We start from the raw sequence: 18,421 nt of genomic DNA on the forward strand, positions 1-18,421 counted from the left end.
ATTCTCCTGCCTTAGCCTCCCAAAGTGTAGGGACTACAGGCACATGCCACCACACTTGGCTAATTAAAAACATTTTTCTTTTTAGAGATGAGGTCTCACTATATTGCCCAGGCTGGTCTTGAACTTCTGGGCTCAAGCAATCCTTCCACCTCAACCTCACAAAGTGCTGGAATTACAAGCGTGAGCTACCGTGCCTGGCCTGAGTCTTAAATTCTTTACATGTACATTTTTTTCAGCACAATACAATGCATGACATCATTAAGAGCTTACATGAACATAGACTGAGACCTTTTATGGTGAAATATTTTGAGAGTCACTGTGTTTTATTTATGTCTTGGTAACTGCTGACTAAATGTCTGGATGAAAATAGAGGATCTTAGGTAAAATGAGATGAAAAACTATATGTTGTCACATTTGTAATTCTTTAACTCTTGCCTTCTGTAGTCCAGATGCTACAGTAACAGAGCCATCTAATGATCACTGGGACCAATTACAAGCAGACTGCCTGGGAATTACAGTGTACTTAATTTTCACAATGATATAATGGAACCATAACGTATGCTCTGCAAATGAGCCATGTAAAAATCATTTCTATTTGGTTTTATAATACAACATGGAAGCATATATTCCTAATTTGTTTTAGTTTGATTAAAACATGCAAGGAGGCAGTCTTAGAAGCTTGTGATTAGGATTAAGTATATCATTATATAAAAATTTAAAAACCCATTTAATGTGGCTACCTAAGAATGGTTTGTATGTGAAAAAAAATGCAGAGGTCAGGAACATGAAAGCCTTCCTTGAGGATGCTAATGTTATAAAGAAGCCCCTCCAACTCCTTGCATAAAGGAAACACTTTTCATCAGCTGTGTATTTTCTGACACACCAAAGATTGTGCACAGAAAGCTCTGTTTAGAAAATTTAGGAGCCTTTAAACAAAATGTCCATTGTAAATTATTCTTTAGCAGTGTGTCCCTGATAAGAGCTTGTAAGGAAAAATTTCACAATTGATTTCATTTTAGTATGTTAATTGGATTTTCCAGTGACTCATACAGAATTGGCATGATTCTTTGGGGAGATCACAGTGATGATGTGTAAATATCACTTTGGTGGCCAGTGGAAATACTTAGTTAAGAAATCGGAAAAAAAATGTTGATGGGTGTGTGCTGGACTTCGCTTTTCCTGACCCTTACACTCACCATTGTAGCAGAGGTTGCTGATCATGCCCAGTATGTTTTCTGCTTCTCACATAGTTTTAGAAATTCTGATTTTTAGTTGGGCACATGGTTGCCCAGAATAAATATTATTCTCTTATTACTAATAAGCAAATTTGGTAAAGTTGCGGGATACTAAGTTAGCATGCAAAAATCTTGTAGCCACATGTGCCATGTCCATCTAACAGGCAATGAAGATGTAAATGAAAGAGGTGTATGCAACTTCTGGTAAATACTGTTTAAGGGAAGGAACATACTTTTCTCCATTTACTTAATCCTGCAGGCTGGAATGCAGAGGTAATACCTAGAAGTTAAGTAGCCATCATAGGTCAATATGTGACTTTGGGGATTGTATTATTTTATTTATTTTTAAATTTTTTTTAAGGAGGTGGGGTCTTGCTATGTTGCCCATGTTGGACTTGAACTCCTAGGTTCAAGCAATCCTTCCACCTCAACCTCCCCAAGTAGTTGGGACTACAGGTACATGCCACTGCACCCAGTGGGGATTGTAATAGTTATCTGTTGCTGCATAAGAAATTACTCCACAATTTAGTAGCTTAAAACAACAAATATTATCTTGCTGTTTCTATGGTCAGGAATTCAGGAATGGCTTAGCTGGGTATTTCTGGCTCAGAGACTCCCAAGAGGTTGGAGTCAAACTGTTGGCCAGGACTGTAGTCTGTTGAAGGCTAAAAAGGGCTGGAGAATCATTTTCTAAGATGGCTTACTCACATGGCTGTTGGCAGGAGGCATCAATTTCATGCTGGCTATTGGCAACAGGCCTTAGTTTTTCACCACTTGGACAACTCTATAGGACTGCTTGAGAGTCTGCATGGCATGTCAGCTAGTTTCTCCCAGAGGGAGTAATCCAAGAGAGAACAAGGAGGAAGCCACGATGTTTTGTTATGACTTAGTTTTGTAAGTGTCATACCATAATTTCTGCCATACGCTATTCATTAGATGTAGCTCACTAAATCCAGCCAACATTCAAGAGGGGAATAGATGCCACCTCTTGAAGGGAGGAGCATGGTGAACAGAATCATTGCCCCCAAAGACAGCCACATTCCTGTCTCCAGAACTTGTGACTATGTTACCCTATGTGGAACAAACAACTTTGTTGAGGTAATTAATGATCTTTAGATGAGGCAATCATCCTGGATTATTTCAGTGGACTCAGTGTAATTGCAAGTGTCCTTACAAGAGGGAGGCAGGGCTGGGCATGGCGGCTCATGCCTGTAATCCCAGGACTTTGGGAGGCTGAGGCAGTTGGATCACTTGAGGCCAGGAGTTTGAGACCAGCCTAGCCAACATGGCAAAACCCTGAATCTACTAAAAATACAAAAAAACAAAACAAAACAGCTGGGCGAATCCCAACTATTTGTGAGGCTGATGCATGAGAATCACTTGAATCCAGGAGGCAAGGGTTACAGTCGACAGAGATTGCACCACGGCACTCCAGCCTGGGTGACAAAGTAAGAGACTCTGTCAAAAAAAAAAAAAAAAAAGGAGGGAGTTAGGAGAGCCAGAGTGAGCGTGAATGGAGGTGAGTAAGACTGATAGAGCCACACGTCAAGGAATGTATACAGCCTATAGAAGTTGGAAAAGGCAAAGAATGGATTCTCCTCTACAGCCTCAATAACGAATGCAGCCTTTGATTTTAAGCCTGTAAGGCCCAATTTTTACTTTTGGCCTCCAGAAATTTGAGATAATAAATTTGTGCTATTTAAGCCACTAAGTTTGTGGTAATTTGTTATCACAGCATAGTAAACTAATACAAATATCAAAGTGATTGTGGACATATTTTAAGTCTACCCTAGACCACCCTCTGGTCACAAATTATTTATAATTCTCCCACAAGCAGAATAAACTTACCCCTTCTAAGGCCCCAGAATCTTATCCCATTGTAGAATCAATTCAAAGTTCAGAATCTTATCCTATACATAAGGTGATGATGAGGCTTCTTGGATGTAATTCTCTAAATACAACTACTCAGGTACGTGCCTTTCAATCTGAAGTTCTGTGAACAAAAAGAAAAAGGTCATATGCTCCTTTCCCTACAACAACCAATGTAAAATGGCAGGGGCAGAGAGATAACTGCTATGGACACTCCTATTCCAACAGGTGGAAAACAAGGTACACAGAAGTCACTGGTTCATAGCAATTCTGAAATCCACTTGAGTACAAGTCTGCAGATCCACATGCAAAGCCTGGAAATAACTCCCTACGGCTTTTGGTTCCATCCTCTGGGCTCTTGGTTTTATCCTCTAAGTCATCCCTTTTTTGTGAAAGGTAGATGTGTTTGCATCTAAATAGTTTTCTTAGTTTGCTTCCTGTTTGTAGAAATGTGGAGGTCCAAAGGCCCCTTTCCTTTTTTGTACTTTCTTTCCTTTCAGCTCAAGCTGACAGTATTTCTGACAATACAGTTCTCTTAAAACAATTTTTGAATTCATTGTGAATTTTATTGGGTTTTAGTCTAGGAGACAAAAGCCATGTCAGCAAATCTCTTTTGTTTCTTTCTACCTTGGGCTTCTGCTGAAGGACAAAGACCTTAAGTTTCTTAGATGCCCTATTGTTTGAATGAGAGGACCTGTGAACCACACTCTTAAAATCATTTTAGTGTTTTTTTTTTTTTTTTTTTTTTTTTTTAAGACAGAGTCTCACCCTGTCACCCAGGCTGGAGTGCAATGGCTCAATCTTGGCTCACCACAACCTCTGCCTCCCAGGTTCAAGTGATTTTCCTGCTTCAGCCTCCTGAGTAGCTGGGATTACAGGTACTTGCCACCACACCCAGCAAGTTTTTTGTATTTTTAGGAGAGATGAGGTTTCACCATGTTGGCCAGGCTGGTCTAGAACTTCTGACCTCAGGTGATCAACCCCCCCAGCCTCCCAAAGTGCTGGGATTACAGGTGTGAGCCACCATGGCCAGCCACTCTTAAAATCTTTAGAGGGTCTTTGCCTGATTGAACGGTACTCTGAGGTACCAACTGAAAACACAACAGGTGTGGGGAGTGGAAATGTGGGGGAGGGAGGGTGGATTGGGGATATTTTCAAAAATAAAAGACATGGTCTCAGCACTCAGATATTTCGTAATCTTTGGGGGGGATAAACTGTATACATACATTTAAAAAGCACTGAAGAATTACAGGTCATATCCCTAATGAATATAGATGCAAAAATCCTCAACAAAATACTAGCATACTGACTTCAAAAATACATTAAAAGAATAATTCAGCATGATCAAGTGGGATTTATCCCCGGGATGCAAGGATGGTTCAACATATGGGAATCTACAAATGTGATACACCACATAAACAGAATGAAGGACAAACACCATATGATCATTTCAATAGATGCATAAAAAGCATCTGACAAAATTAACCATCCTTTCATGATGAAGGTTCTCAACAAATTAAGTACGGAAGGAACGTACCTCAACACAATAAAGGTCGTATATGACAAGCCTGTAGCTAACATTCTCAACAGTGAAAAGTTGAAGGCATTTCCTTTAACATCAGGAACAAGAAAAGGATACCCACTCTTACCATTTTTTTTTTTTTCAACATAGCACTGGAAGTTCTAGTGAGAATAATTATGCAAGAGAGGGAAATAAAAGACATCTTAACAGGAAAGTAAGTGTTGGAATTTTGTTTGTTGACAATATGATTTTACATATGGAAAACCCTAAAGACTCCACCAAAAAACTGTTAGAATAAATTCAGTAAAGTTGCTGTACACAGTCAACACACAAAAATCAGCAGCATTTCTAGATGCTAAAAACAAACTATACAAAGAAGAAATTAAGAAAATAATTCTACTTGCATTAGCAAGAACCAAAACTGAAACAAAAAAGGTGTAAATTTAACCAACAAAGTGAAACATCTTTATACTGAAAACTACAAAACACCAATGAAAGAAATTGGAGAAAACACAAATAAATGAAAAGATGGCCCATGTTCTTGGATTGGAATAATTAATATAATTAAAATGCCCATGAGGCTGGGTGCAGTGGCTAATGCCTGTAATCCCAGCACTTTGGGAGGCCAAGGTGGGCAGACCATGAGGTCAGGAGTTCAAGACAAGCCTAGCCAACATAGTGAAACCCTGTCTCTACTAAAAATACAAAAATTAGCCAGGCATGGTGGCACATGCCTGTGGTCCCAGCTACTTGGGAGGCTGAGGAAGGAGAATCACTTGAACCTGGGAAGCAGAGGTTGTGGTGAGCTAAGATTGCGCCACTGCACTCCAGCCTGAGCAACAGAGTGAGACTCTGTCTCCAAAAAAAAAAAAAAAAAAAGCCCATGCTACTCAAAGTGATCTATAGATTCATTGCAATTCCTATAAAAATTCCAGAGTTATTTTTCATCGAAATAAAAAATCCTAAAGTTCATATGGAACCATAAAAGATCCCAAATAACCAAAGCAATCTTGAGCAAAAAGAACAAAGCTGAAGGCATCATGCTACCTGACTTTAAAATAAATGACAAAGTTGCAATAAGCAAAACAGCATGGTATTCCATAAAAACAGACACTTGGCCAATAGAATATGAGTCCAGAATTTACAGACTTGAATTTTGATAAGGAGCTAAGAACACACAATCAGGAAAGGAGTTTCTTTGATAAAAAACTTTTGGGAAACTGTATATCTATGTGCAGAAGAATGAAATTTGGACCTTTATCTCACAACATATACAAAAGTAAAAACGGACTGAAGACTTACATGTAAGACTTGAACTACTAGAAGAAAACATAGGGGGAAAGCTACTAGAAGAAAACATAGAAGAAAGCCACTAGAAAAAGATATGGGGGAAAGCTCCATTACATTGGTCTGGGCATTTTTTTGGACATGACCTCAAAAACACAGGGAACAAAACAAAAAATAAACACATGGGATTACATGAAACTAAAAGCTTCTGCACATCAACGGAAACAGTTAACAGAGTGAAGAGACAACCCACTGAATGGGAGAAAATATTTACAAATCATACATCTGATGAGGGGTTAATATCCAAGATATACAAGAAACTCAGTAGCAAGAAAGCAAATAATCTGAACAGACATTAAAAAGATTTTTTTTTTTTGTAGAGATGAGGCCTCACTATTGCCCAGGCTGGTCTCAAACTCCTGGGCTTAAGCAATCCTCCCACCTTGGCCTCCCAAAATGCTGAGATTATAGGCACAAGCCACCATGCCCAGCCTGACACAGGCATTCTTAAAAGAAGACATAAAAATGGCCAACAGGTTTGTGAAAAAAAAAAAAAAAAAAATCACTATTATTAGGGAAATGCTAAATAAAATTATAATATCACCTCATACTTGTTAGAATAGCTATTATCAAGCTGGATCTGGTGGCTCACACCTGTAATCCCAGCTCTTTGGGAGCTGAGGTGGGCGGATCACTTGAGAGTCAAGAGTTCCAGACCAGCCTAGCCAACATGGTGAAACCCCGTGTCTACTAAAAATACAGAAATTAGCCAAATATGGTGGCACATGCTTGTAATCCCAGCTACTTGGGAGGCTGAGGCAGGAGGATTGCTTGAACCCAGGAACAGAAGTTCCAGTGATCTGAGATTGCATTTCTGCACTCCATCCTGGGCAACAGAGGAAGATTCCATCTCAAAAAAAAAAGTAGCTATTATGAAAATGCTGAAAAATAGTACGTGTTGGTGAGGATGTGGAGAAAACTTGCACACTGTTTGTGTTATGTTATTACAGCCATTATGGAAAACTATGTAGAGGTTTCCCAAAAAATTAAAAATTAAGAACTACTATATGATCCAGTGATCCTATTTCTAGGCATATATTGAGTAACTGAAATCAGTATATCAAAGACATATTTGCACTTCCATGTTTATTTCAGTATTATGCACAATTGCTGAGATATGGAATCAACGTGCGTGCATCAATGGATGAATAAAGAAAATGTGGTATATATATATAATGGATACTATTCAGCCTTAAAAAAGAAATTCTGTCATTTGTGACAACATGAATCAACTTGGAGGTTCATTCATACTAAGTGAAATAAACCAGGCACAGAAAGACAAATGCCACATGATCTCACTTAAATGTGGAATCTTAAAAAGTCAAACTCATAGAAGTAGACAGTAAAATAGTGGTTAGAGGCTGGGAAAGGAGGGGGCAGGTAGGAGACTGAGGATGGAGAGACGCTGTTCACAGGGTACAAGATTCAGTCAGACAGGAGCAGTAAGTTTCTGAGATCTATTGCATAGTGTGGCGACTATAGCTAATAATAATGTGTTGTATATCTCAAAATTGCTAAGAGTAAATTTCAAATATCCCACCACAAAAAACGTTAAATGAGGTGATGGGTATATTAAGCTTGATTTAGTCATTCCATATTGTGTGTGTGCGTGTGTGTGTGTGTGTGTGTATATATATATATATATATATATATTAAAATACCACATTGTACCCCATTAAATATTTACAATTATGATTTGTATATATTTTTAACAAAATCTCAAAATAAAAATATTAAAGAATGCCTACAAAGCAAGGTTTAAGATCTAAATGAACACAGCAGTATCACGGAGGGGATTAAATACTGTAACATTTATTGAGCACTACGTATTTTTGAATTTCCACAACAATGGAAGAATGAGAAAATCGACACTCAGAGAGCATAAGTATTTTGCCCAACTGCATACAGTAAATACACAGGAAAAACAAACACACACAATAAAACCAAACTAACCAAAGTATCTCTTTCAAAAGGAAACGACAGTACCCTGAAAGGCAGCCCGAGACAAATTTCAGCAAAGCCGTGGGACACATGGCCTTCGAGCTGCTGTCCATTATTGAGTAGCAGAAGCCAAGAAGAACGGAACGTTTTAGAAGAAAGGGCTCGGGGGTCGGGGGTGTTCAAAGGACGGAAGGAAGGTAAAATTGAAATGGGGTCAGCCCATGGTGGGACAGAGCACTGGACAATGAACAGCGATTAGGGAAGAGTGGCGAGAGGATGGGAAGGACGTAGGGTGGAATCGAGGCCGGGGCTGAGGGAGGAAAGGGCGCGGTCCGGAGTCCCAGCCGCTGGAGGGCAGCGCTCTTCGGCCCGCCTAGTGAGGTCACAGGCCTTTATGAGGTGGGGTAGGCGGGCGCGGCCGCAGCGCCTTCCAGTCGGCACGGAGGCGGCGTTGAGGTCAGCTGCGCTCCACGGCCCCGGAGCCCCTGAGCGGTGGCGGTAGCCGTGGCAGCAACGTCTCCACGGCGGCCAGGGTCCCAGGCCCGTCCAGCTCGGGGTGCTCGGTGGGCGGAGCGTCGGGTTCGGTCAGGTGACTGCGGGGGCGTGGCCGCGCTGCGCCGGAGCATGGGAAGTAGGGAGAGCTAGAGCGGCGCCGCCGGAGGGGCGTCAGGGGCTGAGGCGGGATCCTGCCAACCTCAGAGAGCGCTGGGGCCTCGAGCCAGGCGGGAGGGAGGGCAGCTCCGGGCCGGTAGTGGGACCCTCAGGGAAGAGAGGCGGGGAAGGAAGGCAAGACTCGTGGAGGAGATGGGAGGGGAGCCTTCGAGGTGCAGGGTGGAAAATGCAGTGGGGTGCGAGGGATGAAGTAGAACAGTGTTGGGGCTGGGTTAAGGAAGGTTCCAGAAAGAAATAGTGAGGAGTAAGGGGACCGAGTGGGACAAAGGGGCAGAGTGAAGGGTGACTGGGACTGATCTGCCCACCTGCATACGGTAAATACATAGGAAAAACAAACACAATAAAACCAAACCAGCCAAAGATGGTTCTTCAGAAATGGTGGTCATTGTACGAGGCTGGCAGCCCGGGGGTTGGGTCACTTCCCTGCTTCTTCAGCGTGGGACTGAGACCTTTATTAGGGCACCGTTTCCATCTTGCGGGTCGTTCACTCACCAGTTTACATGTCCGCTTTCTTCCCATAGAAGTTGCTGGCTTTACACGGGCGCGGCCTATGGGAAGCCTCCCCAGCGCGGGTTCTTGGTAGAGGGGGAAGTTCATTAATGTTTGTTGTACAGATAAGAAAACGGGGTGACGAATGCTTGACGTTCATGAATGGCAGTACCCGGAATGGAGTTGTGTAAGCAGTTGGTATTAATGACGTGCAGTCCCTCTAGAGAGGGAAAAGCGAGTGAGTGGGGCGGCTTGTGAGGGAAATGTGGCACAAAAGAGGAAAGTACTTTGTGAAGGAATGTCACACTTCAGTGAAGATTCCTTTGTTTTTCTCATGTTCAATGAAGATTCCTTTGTTTTTCTTGTCTTAAACCCTCACAGCCCCATTTTCCCCTCACCTACTACCTTATTTCTCTTAACAGCATAACTCCTTGAAAGAGCTTACCTTACTGGCTGGGTTCAATTTCTTTACCCCGTTCTCTCTTGTACTCACTTCAAGGACATTGTCTCCTTACCACCCACCCCTAGATGGCTCCTTTCAAGGTTGTCAGTGTCCTCCCTGTTGTGAAACCTAGTGAACATTCAGTTCTGACCTCACCCACTTTTTTTTTTGAGACAAGGTCTCTTTCTGTCACCCAGGTTGGAATGCAGTGGTGCAATCATAGTCCACTGCAGCTTCAAACTCCTGGGCTCAAAGGATCCTTCTGCCTCAGTCTTTGGAGTAGCTGGGACTAAGGTCACCGTGCCCAGCTAAATAAAAAAAAATCTGTAGAGATGAGAATTTCACTTTTGCCCAGGCAAAAGGTCTTGAACTCTTGGCCTTAAGCAGCCCTCCTGCCTAGACCACCCTATAGTGCTGGGATTACCTGCATAAACCACCATGCACAGCCTGATTACTCACTCTTGAAGTACCTTTCTTCACTTGGCATCCAGGAACCCAGACTTACCAGATTTTCCTCCTCACAGTAACCAGAGTGATCCTTTCAGAAAGAACTTCAGATTATATCATTCTTCTCCTCAGAACTCTTCAATGCTTGTCAGTCCTTGAGAGTACAAGCCAAAGTTCTTACTGTCATCTAGGGGTCCTCCATGATCTGCCATCCTTCCTTAGCCTCTCTGATCTCCTCTCCTGCTTCAGTCTCATGGGGCTTTCCCACTACTCCTTGAACATTCTTCTTGCCTTAGGGCTTTTGTACTTTTCTTTATGGCTGAAATGCTCTTCCCTAAGATATTAATCAGCTCCCTACTTCAGTTCCTGCAGGTCTGTACTCAAAAGTCTCCCTCTCAGTAAGGTCTTCCTTGGCCACCTTTTCTGTTCCCTGCATCTCCTCCCCATACTACATTTCATATTCCCCTCCATGCTTTACTATTTTTTTTTGGTTCTTCTTGCAGTTAACATATGATATGTTTTATTTTTCTATTTTATCATCTCACTCCCTGACTAGAATGTAAGCTCCATGAGGGCAGATTTTTTTTTTTTTTTTTTTTTTCTGTTTTGTTCATTGCTGCATCCCTAGAGCCTGGGAGAGAACGTAGTGCATACTAAGCATGCAAACATACACATTGAATTCATGGATAGATGACTGGAGAAGAGGGATATGTCTCCCTCCATTTCTCTTGATTTGTTCCTGCAAGTTCAAAGATACGGGATTGAAAGAGTTGAGAAACAGCAGTATGGTCAGAGTTATAGGGAATAGACAGACTTTCTATGTTAATTTTTTCTTTTAAGTTTGGAGAGGCTTATTCATCCAGCAAATTAAGACCTGCCAACTTTTTGGTAATCTGGTCAATAAATTACAAAACAGTTGTTCCTTTCAAGATTTATTCAAAACGTGCCAACTCTGCTTAATTAAGCACTTTGATGGTTTAAGAACTCTTGGTGAGTAGCCTAGTAGGGAGGGAATTTGTTCATTCATCCCTCTGTCCCTCTCTTTTCCCTTCTCTCCCTCCATCCCTTCCCTTCTTTCCTCTACGCTTTTCTTCATTATATATATATATATATAGCATTGTGTTTGATACTGTGAGAAGTAATTTTAAGAATTATAAGTTACCAGTCCTGGTTCTTTATAAATTTAGGCTGTAGTTGGTATAGGAGCTGTACATGTGAAAATTAAATACAAATACAAGGCAAATAATTAATGTCAGTTAAATAGTGAAGACAAGAATAGTGAAGACATTAAGTGTACAGTAGTTTAGAGGTATGAAGATTGAACTGGTTAGAAAAGATCTAGAAGAAATTACGTAGAATGGGTTACTGGGGAGACCTGTATAGGTTTCAAATATTTTCTGAGATGAGAATTTTTAATGTGGTTCTATTTTATTTTTTAACATATTTTGAATTCCAGTAATGTTGGCTGTATCACATTGAAAAATAATAACTATTAACATATGTCAGAAATAAATGCAAATGATTTTAAGTACTCTGTCTTAGAATATTAATACTTGCAGTTAAACTTTACAAGAAAAAGACTGATGATTATAACTAGCAATGTAATATAATGTAATATAGTTAGCACTGTGATAAATAGCTCATTAAATGTAACTCAGATATGAGTTAAAAATGTGAAAATTTGAGGAATTTCTAAGTGTTGGTTATCACATTTGCATAATGTGAAAGTCTGTTTTAAAGTGAGGCTACATCATTTTTTGTTTGCAGTAGTAGTATTGTTTGAGAGGCAATCTTCTATGGGACTGAAGACCACATGCTTGGAGTTAAATTGTCTGAATTCAAATTTTATCTCCACTATTTGCTGGCTGTGTGATCTTGGGAAACTTGATCTCTTCAAGTCTTTATCATAATATTTAGCGCATAGACACATAGGAAACATTTGGTAACATGAGTGATTACCATTGTCTTAGCAGTTTTGCTTCTCAGAGTTTATTTAAATAAACAGATGTAATTGGATTTCTCTGGTTTGTATGCCATTTGAAATTAGATTTCTCCTTATACCACAAAAGGTAAAGTTAAGGAACTGGATGGTCTGTGATGTATAGTCTACTAAATTCTTTTTCTAGTGTTTGTTCACATATCTGTGTTGGCGAAATTTATTGTGTATCATACCCCAAGTCAGTGTTTGTTGAAGAGATAACTTCAGATAGGTAAATATAATTAAGTCTCCTAAATAAGCATATGATTTTTTTATATCTTTTTTTTGGCAGGAAATCCTTTTGTACTATTGTTCATTCATAGTTGTTCATCAAAGCCGAGGGTCCTCAAGGACAGAATTTACCTCTAAACAGAAAAATGGAAACTAAAGTTCATTTATTCTGCCAGGTATTTATTCAAAAGAGATTCTAAAGATTCCTTCTTTATAAAAATTAATTTACATTACTTCATATTCACGATCAGTAAGCAAATTCATAGAGTAATAGTCATAAGGAAACTGCCTAATAACTGAGATGACTTTTGAGCAATTTTAGTGAACATATATTGAACTCTCATCCCCTATATGTGCAAGATCTCACATATAGTACTGAGAGATCTTCTGTGGTGTATGATGAGAGTATGTTTGGTGGGGGGAATGTACAGACCTGGATAATTTTTCTGGACATCAAAAGAGTTAAACTTACATGAGAGGTTGTAGATAATGTAATTAATGATGTGAGAGTTTAACCAAAAAGTAATATAGAGGATATGAAATTTCTTTTTTTTTTTTAAATTTTTTATTGGATTTTAGGTTTTGGGGTACATGAGCAGAGCATGCAAGACAGTTGCTTAGGTACACACATGGCAGTGTGCTTTGCTTTTCTTCTCCCCTTCACCCACATTTGGCATTTCTCCCCAGGCTATCCCTCCCCACCTCCCCCTCCCACTAGCCCTCCCCTTTTCCCCTCAATAGACCCCAGTGTTTAGTACTCCCCTTTCTGTGTCCTTGTGTTCTCATTTTTCATCACCCACCTATGAGTGAGAATATGCGGTGTTTCATTTTCTGTTCTTGTGTCAGTTTGCTGAGGATGACGTTCTCCAGATTCATCCATGTCCCTACAAACGACACAAACTCATCATTTCTGATTGCTGCATAATATTCCATGGTGTATATGTGCCACATTTTTCCAATCCAGTCTATTATCAATGGGCATTTGGGTTGATTCCAGGTCTTTGCTATTGTAAACAGTGCTGCAATGAACATTCGTGTACATGTGTCCTTATAGTAGAACGATTTATAGTCTTTTGGATATATACCCAGTAATGGGATTGCTGGGTCAAATGGAATTTCTATTTCTAAGGCCTTGAGGAATCGCCACACTGTCTTCTACAATGGTTGAACTAATTTACACTCCCACCAACAGTGTAAAAGTGTTCCTTTTTCTCCACATCCTCTCCAGCATCTGTTGTCTCCAGATTTTTTAATGATCGCCATTCTAACTGGCGTGAGATGGTATCTCAATGTGGTTTTGATTTGCATCTCTCTGATGACCAGTGACGATGAGCATTTTTTCATATGATTGTTGGCCTCATATATGTCTTCTTTCGTAAAGTATCTGTTCATATCCTTTGCCCACTTTTGATTGGGCTTGTTTGTTTTTTTCCTGTAAATCTGTTTGAGTTCTTTGTAAATTCTGGATATCAGCCCTTTGTCAGATGGGTAGACTGCGAAAATTTTTTTCCATTCTGTTGGTTGCCGATCCACTCTAGTGACTGTTTCTTTTGCCCCCGTGCAGAAGCTGTGGAGTTTCATTAGGTCCCATTTGTCTATTTTGGCTTTTGTTGCCAATGCTTTTGGTGTTTTGTTCATGAAGTCCTTGCCTACTCCTATGTCCTGGATAGTTTTGCCTAGATTTCCTTCTAGGGTTTTTATCGTGCCAGGTGTTATGTTTAAGTCTTTAATCCATCTGGAGTTAATTTTAGTGTAAGGTGTCAGGAAGGGGTCCAGTTTCTGCTTTCTGCACATGGCTAGCCAGTTTTCCCAACACCATTTGTTAAACACGGAATCCTTTCCCCATTGCTTGTTTTTGTCAGGTTTATCAAAGATTGTATAGTTGTATGTATGTTGTGTTGCCTCCGGTGCCTCTGTTTTGTTCCATTGGTCTATATCTCTGTTTTGGTACCAGTACCATGCTGTTTTGATTACTGTAGCCTTGTAGTATAATTTGAAATCCGGTAGTGTGATGCCCCCCGCTGTGTTCTTTTTGCTTAGAATTGACTTGGCTATGCGGGCTCTCTTTTGGTTCCATATGAAGTTCATGGTGGTTTTTTCCAGTTCTGTGAAGAAAGTCAATGGTAGCTTGATGGGGATAGCGTTGATTCTGTAAATTACTTTGGGCAGTATAGCCATTTTCACGATATTAATTCTTCCTAACCATGAACATGGAATGTTTCTCCATCTGTTTGTGTCCTCTCTGATTTCGTTGAGCAGTGGTTTGTAATTCTCCTTGAAGAGGTCTCTTACGTTCCTTGTGAGTTGTATTCCAAGGTATTTTATTCTTTTTGTAGCAATTGCAAATGGCAGTTCGTTCTTGATTTGGCTTTCTTTAAGTCTGTTATTGGGGTAGACGAATGATTGTAATTTTTGCACATTGATTTTATATCCTGAGACTTTGCTGAAGTTGCTTATCAGTTTCAGGAGTTTTTGGGCTGAGGCGATGGGGTCTTCTAGGTATACTATCATGTCGTCTGCAAATAGAGACACTTTGGCTTCCACCTTTCCTATTTGAATACCCTTTATTTCTTTTTCTTGCCTGATTGCTCTGGCTAGAACTTCCAGTACTATATTGAATAGGAGAGGTGAAAGAGGGCATCCTTGTCTAGTGCCAGATTTCAAAGGGAATGCTTCCAGTTTTTGCCCATTCAGTATGATATTGGCTGTTGGTTTGTCATAAATAGCTTTTATTACTTTGAGATACGTTCCATCGATACCGAGTTTATTGAGGGTTTTTAGCATAAAGGGCTGTTGAATTTTGTCGAATGCCTTCTCTGCGTCAATTGAGATAATCATGTGGTTTTTGTTTTTGGTTCTGTTTATGGGGTGAATTACGTTTATAGACTTGCGTATGTTGAACCAGCCTTGCATCCCCGGGATGAATCCTACTTGATCATGATGAATAAGTTTTTTGATTTGCTGTTGCAGTCGGCTTGCCAATATTTTATTGAAGATTTTTGCATCTATGTTCATCATGGATATTGGCCTGAAGTTTTCTTTTCTTGTTGGGTCTCTGCCGGGTTTTGGTATCAGGATGATGTTGGTCTCATAAAATGATTTGGGAAGGATTCCCTCTTTTTGGATTGTTTGAAATAGTTTTAGAAGGAATGGTACCAGCTCCTCTTTGTGTGTCTGGTAGAATTCGGCTGTGAACCCGTCTGGACCTGGGCTTTTTTTGTGTGGTAGACTCTTAATTGCTGCCTCAACTTCAGACCTTGTTATTGGTCTATTCATAGTTTCAGCTTCCTCCTGGTTTAGGCTTGGGAGGACACAGGAGTCCAGGAATTTATCCATTTCTTCCAGGTTTACTAGTTTATGCGCATAGAGTTGTTTGTAATATTCTCTGATGATGGTTTGAATTTCTGTGGAATCTGTGGTGATTTCCCCTTTATCATTTTTTATTGCATCTATTTGGTTTTTCTCTCTTTTATTTTTAATCAATCTGGCTAGTGGTCTGTCTATTTTGTTGATCTTTTCAAAAAACCAGCTCTTGGATTTATTGATTTTTTGAAGGGTTTTTCGTGTCTCAATCTCCTTCAGCTCAGCTCTGATCTTAGTTATTTCTTGTCTTCTGCTGGGTTTTGAGTTTTTTTGATCTTGCTCCTCTAGCTCTTTCAATTTTGACGATAGGGTGTCAATTTTGGATCTCTCCATTCTCCTCATATGGGCACTTATTGCTATATACTTTCCTCTAGAGACTGCTTTAAATGTGTCCCAGAGGTTCTGGCACGTTGTGTCTTCGTTCTCATTGGTTTCGAAGAACTTCTTTATTTCTGCCTTCATTTCATTGTTTACCCAGTCAACATTCAAGAGCCAGTTGTTCAGTTTCCATGAAGCTGTGCGGTTCTGGGTCGGTTTCTGAATTCTGAGTTCTAACTTGATTGCACTATGGTCTGAGAGGCTGTTTGTTATGATTTCAGTTGTTTTGCATTTGTTGAGCAGTGCTTTACTTCCGATTATGTGGTCAATTTTAGAGTAGGTGTGATGTGGTGCTGAGAAGAATGTGTATTCTGTGGATTTGGGGTGGAGAGTTCTGTAAATGTCTATCAGGTTTGCTTGCTCCAGGTCTGAGTTCAAGCCCTGGATATCCTTGTTGATTTTCTGTCTGGTTGATCTGTCTAGTATTGACAGTGGAGTGTTAAAGTCTCCCACTATTATTGTGTGGGAGTCTAAGTCCTTTTGTAAGTCATTAAGAACTTGCCTTATGTATCTGGGTGCTCCTGCATTGGGTCCATATATGTTTAGGATCGTTAGCTCTTCTTGTTGTTTCGATCCTTTTACCATTATGTAATGTCCTTCTTTGTCTCTTTTGATCTTTGTTGCTTTAAAGTCTATTTTATCAGAGATGAGAATTGCAACTCCTGCTTTTTTTTTGCTTTCCATTAGCTTGGTAAATCTTCCTCCATCCCTTTATTTTGAGCCTTTGTGTATCCTTGCATGTGAGATGGGTTTCCTGTATACAGCACACTGATGGGTTTTGGATTTTTATCCAATTTGCCAGTCTGTGTCTTTTGATTGGTGCATTTAGTCCATTTACATTTAGGGTTAATATTGTTATGTGTGAATTTGATACTGCCATTTTGATGCTAAGTGGCTGTTTTGCCTGTTAGTTGTTGTAGATTCTTCATTATGTTGATGCTCTTTAGCATTCAGTGTGATTTTGGAATGGCTGGTACTGGTTGATCCTTTCTATGTGTAGTGCCTCTTTTAGGAGCTCTTGTAAAGCAGGCCTGGTGGTGACAAAGTCTCTGAGTACTTGCTTGTTCGCAAAGGATTTTATCTTTCCTTCACTTCTGAAGCTCAGTTTGGCTGGATATGAAATTCTGGGTTGAAAGTTCTTTTCTTTAAGAATGTTGAATACTGGCCCCCACTCTCTTCTGGCTTGTAGTGTTTCTGCCGAGAGATCTGCTGTGAGTCTGATGGGCTTCCCGTTGTGGGTGACCCGACCTTTCTCTCTGGCTGCCCTTAGTATTCTCTCCTTTATTTCAACCCTGTTGAATCTGACGATTATGTGCCTTGGGGTTGCTCTTCTTGCGGAATATCTTTGTGGTGTTCTCTGTATTTCCTGCATTTGAGTGTTGGCCTGTCTTGCTAGGTGGGGGAAATTTTCCTGGATGATGTCCTGACGAGTATTTTCCAGCTTGGATTCATTCTCTTCGTCCCCTTCTGGTACACCTATCAAACATAGGTTAGGTCTTTTCACATAGTCCCACATTTCTTGGAAACTTTGTTCATTCCTTTTTGCGCTTTTTTCTCTAATCTTGGTTTCTCGTTTAATTTTATTGAGTTGGTCTTCGACTTCAGATATTCTTTCTTCTGCTTGGTCAATTCGGCTATTGAAACTTGTGCTTGCTTCGTGAAGTTCTCGTATTGTGTTTTTCAGCTCCTTTAATTCATTCATATTCCTGTCTAAGTTATCCATTCTTGTTATCATTTCCTCGAATCTTTTTTCGAATCTTTTTTCAAGGTTCTTAGTTTCTTTGCATTGATTTAATACATGATCTTTTAGCTCACAAAAGTTTCTCATTATCCATCTTCTGAAGTCTAATTCCGTCATTTCGTCACAGTCATTCTCCGTCCAGCTGTGTTCCCTTGCTGGTGAGGAGTTTTGGTCCTTTCTAGGAGGCGAGGTGGTCTGGTTTCGGGTGTTTTCCTCCTTTTTGCGCTGGTTTCTTCACATCTTTGTGGATTTGTCTGCTGGTCGTCTGCGTAGTTGCTGACTTTTCGATTGGGTCTCTGAGTGGACACCCAGAATGTTGATGATGAAGTATTTCTGTTGCTTGGTTTTCCTTCTACCAGTCTAGCCCCTTCGCTGTACGACTGCTGAGGTCCGCTCCAGACCCTACTTGTCTGGGGTGCACCTCTAGTAGCTGTGGCACAGCGAGGGATGCTACCAGTTTCTTTTTCTGCTATCTTTGTCCCAGGATGATGCCTGCCTAATGTCAGTCTTTTGGATATAGAGGGGTCAGGGAGCTGCTTGAGGAGACAGTTTGTACTTTATAGGAGCTTAATTGCTGAGCTGTGAGCTCTGTTGTTCATTCAGGGCTGTTAGGCTGCTATGTTTGATTCTGCTGCAACAGAGCTCATTAAAAAAACCCTTTTTTTTTTCTCAAATGCTCTGTGTTGAGGGGTTTGGGCTTTATTTTTGAAGTCCGTTGGGGTCCTGCCCAGCCAGGACGCAGACTAGCCACTGTTTGCCTGCTGAG

The 18,421-nt window shown here is 40.4% G+C and overlaps 1 protein-coding gene and 1 long non-coding RNA gene across 6 annotated transcripts in view; one reads left to right on the plus strand and one right to left on the minus strand.

Moving 5' to 3' along the window:
• LOC144582604 (uncharacterized) overlaps positions 1-9,173 on the minus strand; it is a 45,916-nt gene extending 36,743 nt beyond the window's left edge. The window contains exons 1-2 of the long non-coding RNA XR_013535641.1: positions 9,079-9,173; positions 3,084-3,228 (exon numbers count right to left, since the gene is read on the minus strand). This is a non-coding gene — a long non-coding RNA (uncharacterized LOC144582604). The remainder of the gene's footprint in view (positions 1-3,083; positions 3,229-9,078) is intronic.
• Positions 8,347-18,421, plus strand: part of EFCAB3 (EF-hand calcium binding domain 3) — a 466,563-nt gene continuing 456,488 nt past the window's right edge. For all 5 annotated transcript variants that reach the window (XM_035300329.3, XM_035300331.3, XM_078373418.1 and 2 more), the window contains exons 1-2: positions 8,347-8,503; positions 12,235-12,349. In XM_035300329.3, the coding sequence (XP_035156220.3) occupies positions 12,320-12,349 (30 nt within the window). In that variant the 5' untranslated portion in view covers positions 8,347-8,503; positions 12,235-12,319. The remainder of the gene's footprint in view (positions 8,504-12,234; positions 12,350-18,421) is intronic.

Source organism: Callithrix jacchus, chromosome 5 (assembly GCF_049354715.1).
Source record: "Callithrix jacchus isolate 240 chromosome 5, calJac240_pri, whole genome shotgun sequence".
Classification (NCBI taxonomy): Eukaryota; Metazoa; Chordata; class Mammalia; order Primates; family Cebidae; genus Callithrix; species Callithrix jacchus.